Genomic DNA, 9,226 nt, shown 5'->3' on the forward strand with positions numbered 1-9,226 from the left:
ATTTATTTACATACAACCTTTGGAAAATCTCTTACTTCAAAGAGACAAAACAGCAATCTCTAACTTTTACTATCATAGGTAACTATATGCAGAAATATGTTGTATTATTCACTTAAAAATATTAGCCCCTAAATCCACCTTTTAACCACTAACAACTAAAATACACAAAAAGCAACATGACATCCGATATATGTATATACATATAAACAAATAATAAAGTAGGCAAATAAAAGAAAGCAATTTTAATAGCACAATCTACAATCAATAATTGCAGCATGATTTTCAAAATTCAAACTCTCTGTTGTTTAAATGATGTGTTTAATATTCAATTGCCATTCTTTTAGACTTAGTTCTAGCAAACCAGCGAGTTTAGATGGTTTTTCTATTGTTTAATAATTTTTTCAATACCTACAAAATGTCTACGAACAAATTATTACTCATATCCTTGATAATTCTTCTAACTTCCTCAATGATTGACAGCAACAACATTTACTTTGAAATGAGTGAAAATCTTGAAAGAATACACGCTAAAAGTTTTTCGGCAACAGTGATTTTCGTTGAAATTAAAAATGATTTTCTGTGTTTTTTCATGAAAAAACGGTCTGATATTTTAGTGGTAAATTTCCAGAACTCATCATCATTAAATGACATCAATGAAAACCTCTCTGAATTAAATATCATGCTTGTTGTCAATGATACTTGTAAATGCAAAGCTAAGCTTAAAAATCTAATAGCAAAAATTCAAACTCGGCAATTTGTGATTATATTTGGAGCAAGCGTTGGAAAACTTAAGCATTCCTTCAAGTTTTTTATGGAAGAGAAATTCACAAGGATTTTTGGTTCAACTGGGATGAAATTGTATGCCTTTTATCCATACCCCGTCGCTAACACACCAAATTCAATTCGAGAAGTCCTTCCAACACAACCAATTCCACATGCACTGAGAAACCTAAATGGTTTCATATTTCGAAGTGCAATTTATACGGATATTCCTAGAATATTTAAATATACCGACGAACATGGCCATAAGAAAATTGGAGGATATGCAATAAAACTATTCAAATGCTTCTTACAACAGCACAACGCCACTTTCGCCGAAGTTAATATTGAACATTTGGAATCAAGTTTCATGCCTGCAGTTACTCAAGCAACATTAAGCAACGATATCGATATAAGCCTTAATCCCTACAGCCGGATCGAAAGTCTTGGAATGTGTTATCCCTTTGGTTTGCTAAGGTTGGTAATTTTGGCACCAATAAATAATCATATAGATTCGAATGAGTACTTTTTGAGACCATTTTCTCCAACCGTTTGGCTGTTTTTTGGTGTTACCTTTAACTTCCTAGTTGCAGTGAATGTCCTGAGAAATGTTTGCCGTGGTAGACCTGCGGATATTTGGCAATGTCTTAGCCAGATATATTTGCCATTGCTAAACCATTCAACAGAGAGACCATTGGATCACGGTGGCCATCGAATTCAAGCCCAGATTCAGTTATTTGCATTTGTCATTGTAAACGTCTATTTGGTGTATTTGACGTCGTTTTTGACAGTTTTCATTGAGATCAAGCAGTTTCGGACGATTAAGGATTTGATTGAAAACGAGTGTCCTGTTTTATTTGTTAACTACGATTGGCAAAGATTTGCAAATGCAGAAAAACAAACAGTGAATTTTGCAGCTATCGTAAAAACTATTAATTATGGAATTTTCGCTAAGGCAGCATATTCACCAACTTCGATGACCAACAATTATTATGCAATAGCTATTGCATCAGATAAAGCTAAGTTTCTAGTAAAATTCCATAAATCAAGGCGTATAGTTGAAGAGTTTTTGAATGATTATTATCATCTGGGTTTTCATGTAGTCCAACATTCTCCATTTTTGGATATTTTAGATGACTTCATCATTAAGCTTATGGAAACAGGCTTACTAAGCAAATGGAAAAGTGATGTTTTTTCCGAGGTGAAGAAATATAATTTGATTAATAAAACAGGTGAAAAATTAAATGAGAATAATCCACCGCTTCCTTTGACATTGTATCATTTAAAGTTTGCTTGGATATGTTTGGCCAGTGGCTTGATATTCGCTGTGTTGGTCTTCATTTGTGAGAATGCGGGATTAGTAGTTCGACGGTTTTTGATATTATTAAATTAAATTGTATGAAAATTATTTTAATAAAGTATACCTTTTAACTTTTGAAAGTGGTCTAATCCACCTTTCTATAAGGATGAAGCTTTGCATCAGTGGCTGTTGAAGTTGTTGGTATAACTGGCGGGCGCACATTGGCCATACAATAGTTTGTAGGCCCAATTGCATGATTTAATGTTTAAGTTTCGTAACTCTTAAAAGATTTATGAACACCTTAAGACAAAAGCGAGTAGGTAAAGGTAGGTAGGTAGGTTAGGTTAGGTACTTCAATATAGTAAATGTATCTATCCATCTAAATCTACACGAACACTTTTTGTTCGTAAATAAGTACCAACAACATAAGATGTGCAATTATAATGTTGTTTGGGGACCGCGCATAAGGCTTGGCTTTACCTCATAGATCTCTCTCCCAAATAGATGTCAATGGAAGAGTGTGTAAATATTTTCTTAATCGCAAAGGGAGTGATGTTTGTTTCGATTCGATTGGAACTTACATCATCATTTTCATGCTTTGGGCGAATGATTAATTGATTGCAAACATAAACAAATATTTCTAAAGTCCTAAAGTTATTATAGATGAGAACAAACTAAAATTATATTGATTGTTTACCATTGTTAAAGTCAATAGACTTTATGCCGACGACCGATGACGACCTACATCAGAGTAACGTTAATTGATGTTTTGATGCTTAAAGTCTTACAACACCAAATAACAATAAATTCATGTGTCATTGTTTGTGTCTATAGATATCATTGAATACAATTGAGAAATTATTTTAAATTGAATAAAATGGCCATATTGAGAAATAAGTTGTAAGCCAATGGAAGAAGGAAATACTTCAAAAATAAATAGTTTAAAGAATAAATGATCTTTTGACAGAAAATCAAATAAACTATCTAGTTGTGGTTTTTTCGGTCCATAAGTATGTGTATATTAAAACTAGGCCAAGTTCCCATTCTCAAAGCCAATTATACAATTGTGTGGTTGTTGTCGTTCGTAGTTCCGCTATGGTTAAATTTCTGGAAGCTAAAAATAATAAAACCTCCTCTAAGTGGTTTTACAAACTTAATGAGTATTTTTTTAATGACTACAAAAACACTTTACGCTCATATTTTTTGGTAAGTAAATTAAAATTGAATGCAGTTACAATTTTATAGGTACATTGTTAAAATTCAATAGTTTTAATGCATCTTCTATTGGAGCCAAAGGCTTTTTCTTCCTAACAAAGTAATACATAATTTCCTTAGCAAATTTAAGTTAATTAAGCAAAACCTAAAATAAATAAAGATAACTCAAATTATATCCATTTTATTTAAATAACTATGTAATGGGAAGTAAAATGCAATATAAGAAACTTAGAAGCCAGAAGAAATGCCGGTTGTAAATATTATATGAGCCTTATAACTTTTATCTGCCAATATTGCCTACCCAACTCGTAAAATTGATGCCAATTTTTACTCAGTAATGAAGTTCGACATATTAGGACCCCAGGTCATGTTTTGAGTGAGGTGATATTGAATTGGAAAACGAACGATTTTAATATCCTTAAGTCCAGCAAGAGTTCTTTACCAGGTATGTATAGAAGAATACACTGCATGTGTGGATCATCATCATGTGCATTGCAGCGCCGCTGTTTAACTTGTTTGGCTTTACAACCGCAAAAAAGAAGGATTGGTCGAAATAATAAATTACAACTTCGTTAGGATTTCTTTTGGAATTTGGCAGGTTCAACCTCCAGCAAAGAAAAATAATGCAATTTTTAAGAAGTCAACTTTTTAAATGGATCGTAGGATGTGAAATGAGCCATGCTAAGTTGCGGTATGTGTAGTCAATATTGGAGGTCTATGAAATTGGATGATCAATAATAATAAATCGGACCAACGTTTGAATTTGAACTCTTTTAAGAAGCGGCATTTTGCAATCAGAGTTTAATTTTATATATATGTATATTTTGTTTTATACTTTAAACATTTTACCATTATAAATTTGTAAATACAAATAAATACAAATTATACGATTCCAGTAAGATTCCAGGAAGGTTTCATGTTTGTACAATGTTCAATCATATTATTATACTAACTTGATAGGATCGTTGTGCAACTAAAGCACCAAAAAACTCTTAAATACAATACTGGTTGTACGTATATACAATTTTGTTTTCAAAAGAGCACCCAATATATAGTTGTTCTCAGCTCTCACAAATTCATGAGAATTAACAAGAACGATATTACATATATAAGGTATTTTCTAATGAAAAGTTTTATTTGAATAGCCCGTTATTTAAACAGGAGTTTTTTATGCTTTTTTTGTTGTTATAAAATTAGAACTATGTATATTATTTATAAGAATAAAATTATACATGATAAGATAATTACTTCTCTTCCAAGTTAATATTTGGTATTAAATTGAAGGATAGGTCTATTTTAAATTTTTAACTATTATTCGATCAAGATTTTTTTTACATTATTACAATCAGAGATAATTATTTTATTTTTGCAAATCTTTTAAAAATGTTCATCCCACCAAACAATAAACAATTGGGGATTGGTTTGAAAATCAAAATCTAGCATCTTTTTATTCATAAAACTGTAGGTTTGGTATTGGCAATGTTCACGCTGTGAAGTGTGCTTATTATTTTCCATAGGTGTGCTATAATTTATATTAATAGATTTAATGGATGTTCACTTTAAATATTAACAACCAGCAAATTTATCTTCGATTGTGTTTTTTGATGTTCAGCATTGTTTGCATACAAATTGCTTCATTATTGATGCAGTTCTGCTTCAAACTGCGTTCGATAAATTTTGCATTTTATAAAATCCAAAGAGAGAAGTGTAAATTTAATTTTTGGTTTCATGATGAAATTCGAGATTTTTGATTTATGTGATAAAGCAAAGGCGACTTGTGGGAATACAATAGAATGATTCATCATGAACAAAGTAAAAATACACACATAAATTGCATTATTTATGACTTCAATTGATTTCCTAAATATTAAATAAAAAATAAAATACAAAACTTTTTGCATTTTGAAATCACTTTAAAATATCAAAGGTTCAAAAAACAAAGTTTTGAAATATTGACATTATGATTCCGGAGTTTTCTGAACTATTAATAATTTAATTTTCAACACAACACATGTCCAATAGAGTTGATTCCATATAATCACTTTTCTTTTTTTCATGAAGCTCTTAACAAGCTAACTAAAATTTCATCGGCTGCAAGATGAGATGAAAAATAAAAATAACTATTCGGTGCCAAACACAAAAATATTATCAAGAATGCACTCTCTATGCTTTCTTCTCTTCTGATGAAGCTGAAAGCTATTCATATGTGTAGAACTGTATACCTTCGTTTGTGCGGGTAGGTCAGTGATCTGTGCACTCATAATTGAATATAATACCTATCTACCTTACCTACCTTGTACAAACGCTACGCTGCCGCCGCCGTGCTGCTCAGTAGTTGTTGAATCATTTCAAACAAACAAATCATAGTCATAAGGTACGAGCATAGGCTATGCCAGAGAAGTCGTGTACATTGACCTCAAGTGAAGCGCAGTGGCATTATATGACCATAGAAGAGATATTTATTCTTGGGATCAAGTGGCCGTATATACAAATATATAGTTAGTTATTATGAAATTTGACATCTTGACCCCCATAATACTTTCCCTTGAAATATCAACAACGAAAAAGAACAAAATGAAAGTGGAAACCACCGCGCCAGCCACACCGTTTGTCCATGTAAGAAAGACATTATAAAATTTAAACATTTTTTTTTAGTTGAAGAAGGTCCAAAATTTTAAAAAGATAAGAAACATCTTTATATAAACTGACCTATGTTTGAAGAAAAAAAAAAGAAAAACTAGCCTAACTAGAGCAAACGGAAATCCATAAAGAAGTTGTCTTAGCTTCTTTTTTTTCGAGTGATACTTGATGCAGATTTACCTACTAACGTTTTTCCATCATGCGATAAAGACGATGATGGTGTATATTCATAATTTTCCATTTCCTTCCTTTGACAGCCTATAACAAAAGTCGGTATTTACCATGTCTTGTGGTTGTGAGTCTTGAGGTAGACCACTTTTTGATTACAAGTGGTCTTGTACTAACCTACTCGTAAACGTACAAAGGTGAGATTTATAGGGAAATCAATGGAAGTTATGACTCACCTACATTTATCTGATGGATGAGGTTTAGGTTTATGTTTCTATGGCTATACTCGTAAAACAAAAAAAATAGATGTCGCTGTGGCACAGTTTTGCTCTATGCATCAGATCAAACAATGTTAAGATAATAATGATGATGAGAATTGACGATGATGATGATGGGTGCCAAGATGCCACAAAGATTGATTGTCATATGGAAATCCGCATTATAGTTATTATACTCATGCGATGGGAAAGATGCAAGACCCCTATGTCATTTATGTCAGTTAGTGTTTGCGATATGTTTTGTTTTGCTGTTTTTATTATGTCTCTCAAATGGAGGTGACTTTGTATCTTTGAGACAATAATTGCACAATTGAAAGTACATGAAGACCAATTCTGCTGGAAAATTTACAATAATATATACACAAGTTAAATTACTACAGTTGGTTAAAAGAAAAATATATTGTAATTTTGTTTGAAATTTTTGAAAACGCACAAAATTGAGGTCAAACTGCTGAGCTCATAAGTCCTACCCAAAAAACTCAATTGCATTATCAACTTTTTCTACAATTTTAAAATCACTATTGTTATTTACTATTTATCAGAATCGAATTTTTAGAAAAGAAATTTGTTTAGAAATTATAAGTTTACGAAGTAACATTTAAGGTTTTCCATTAAGAGTTTTTTTTTTAACAGTCCACTTTTTGCAAAGTTAAAACTTTACCACACCATAAAAACGACTTGAGATTATTTTAATTCAATACAAAAATTGGAAGCATTTGAAAGTCAGTGTTCGCAAAACTAAAGCACCGGTGAAACTATCGGGAAAAATGTAGCTTTTGGGATTTAAAAAATTGAAAACGTGTACAGCACTCAAGAGTAACGGAGGTGTAGCCCGTAGTGCTGATTAAACCTCAGTTTTTTTGATTTCTCTTAAATAAGGCACAAAGTTAAATAACTTCTTATTTTTATCTTCAGCGGTGGACCCTATTATCACCTCGGAGGCAACGTTGGTAAGCGCTACTGTCGCAACTTGGTCCTATAAGTTAAAAAGCATTTCTAACTCTCCACAATCGAAGAACTCAATATAGAATTCTTAAAATTTTCGAGGATAACACTACTTACTACTTTCATCTTGTAATCCTGAACCTGAAAAAGAATATAAAAAACACCAAAATGTTGCTAATAATAATTTTATTTATTTTGTTTTAGTTAAACTTTTATTGAATATATCGAAATTTTAGTAAAACTGTCGTTATCAAATGTTCACAAGCAAAAACCAGCGCAGCTAAAATTAAGCCACAACTCAAACATATCCAAGCAAATTTCAAATGATACAATGTCAATGGAAGTAGTTTATCTCCATCCATTCCCACTCTGGTCTTATTAATCAAACGAAGCTTCGTTACTTCAGCTCGAACATCATATTGCCATTTGTCTATCAAGCCCGTTTGCATAACATCAATAATAAAAATATTCAGGATTTCCAAAAACGGTGAATTCCTAAGCAATAGAAAGCCCAAATGGTAACATTCTAGGCTTCCTTCAACAACACGCTTAGTTTTTTGATATTCCATTAGAAATGATGCTACATCTGATCCTATAGCCAAACCATGACTGTTATTCGTTGATGAATAAGCTTCATTTATGAAAGTCTGATAGTCAACAAGTCTTACGATTTTTTCAAAATTAGTTGGATGTTTATCCGAAGTTGAGATTGTATGCCACTCGTAAAAAATTAACAAAACAGGAAAATTATTTTCAATCAGTTCCCCAATAGTTCGATATTGATGGATTTTTATAAAAATTGTCAAAAACGATGTCAAATAAACCAAATAAACATTAATCAGTATAAATGCAAATATTTCAATCTGGATTTGAATTAGATATCCACGGTTTATGGGTCTCTCTGTGGGCATATTCAGCATGGTCAGATATAGTTCGCTAAAGCACTGCCAAATGTTGGCAGGTCTGCCACTGAAAATATTCCTCAGGACATTTACAGAAATCAAATAGATGAAGGTCAAAGCGAAGCACAACCAAACTGTTGGCGAAAATGGTCTCAAAAAATACTCATTCGAGTCTAGACGCCTGTTCGCTGGTACCAAAATCACCCAGTTCAGCAGATAAAAAGGATAACTACTTTCAAGTCTCCTGACCGGGCTGTAGGTGTTCAAGCTTATATCGATTTCGTTGCTTAGCGTTGCTTGAACGATTGTATTTATGTGATTGGTTTTTAAATCTTTGATTTTTACCTGGGTCACAGTGGCGTTGTGACGTTGCAAAAAGTTTTTGAATAGTCTTGCTATATAGCCTCCAATTTTCTCTTGGCCATATTCGTCGAAATATCTGTAAACTTTTGGGATATCCTGGTTGAATGCACTTCGAAATTTTAAACCATTTAAATTTCTAAGTGCATGTGGAACTGGTTGTGCAGGAAGAACTTCTTGAATTGAATTAGGTGCATAGGGATAAAAGGCATACAATTTAGCCCCTGTTGATCCGAAAATCCTTGTGAATTTCTCTTCTGCAAAGAACTCAAAAACAGGATGTAAATTTTCGGGGCTTGTTGTCAGTATCAATATGAATTTTCGAACTCGAATTTCTTCACTCAGGAAATGAAGTTCATTTATCCAATCGTCGACATAAGTTTCGTTCACAACTAGCATAACATTCGATTCAAACAGCTTTGTATAGATGATTTTTTTTGGGGGGGTTTTGAAAAAAACAACGATAATATCACTATGTTTCTTCATGAAATAACTCAGGAAATCCTTTTCAATACCAATAAAAACCACAGTTGCCGAAGAACTTTCAGCGTGTATTCTTTCAAGAGCTCGGTTCATTCCAAGGTAATTATTGGTAAACACTGGAGAAATATGACTAAGAAATATGATTGATAAAACGAAGAAAAAGTTATTTACAAGCA

The 9,226-nt window shown here is 32.1% G+C and overlaps 2 protein-coding genes across 2 annotated transcripts; one reads left to right on the plus strand and one right to left on the minus strand.

Annotated features, from left to right (window-relative positions):
* The first annotated feature begins 415 nt into the window (after positions 1–415).
* On the plus strand, positions 416–2,152 carry LOC129944885 (uncharacterized). Its single transcript, XM_056054547.1, has one exon. The coding sequence runs from the start codon at positions 416–418 to the stop codon at positions 2,150–2,152; it is 1,737 nt and encodes a 578-aa protein (XP_055910522.1).
* Positions 2,153–7,517: 5,365 nt separating this feature from the next.
* LOC129944886 (uncharacterized) lies at positions 7,518–8,966 on the minus strand. Its single transcript, XM_056054548.1, has one exon. The coding sequence runs from the start codon at positions 8,964–8,966 to the stop codon at positions 7,518–7,520; it is 1,449 nt and encodes a 482-aa protein (XP_055910523.1).
* Positions 8,967–9,226: the final 260 nt, after the last annotated feature.

Source organism: Eupeodes corollae, chromosome 2 (assembly GCF_945859685.1).
Source record: "Eupeodes corollae chromosome 2, idEupCoro1.1, whole genome shotgun sequence".
NCBI classification, from domain to species: Eukaryota; Metazoa; Arthropoda; class Insecta; order Diptera; family Syrphidae; genus Eupeodes; species Eupeodes corollae.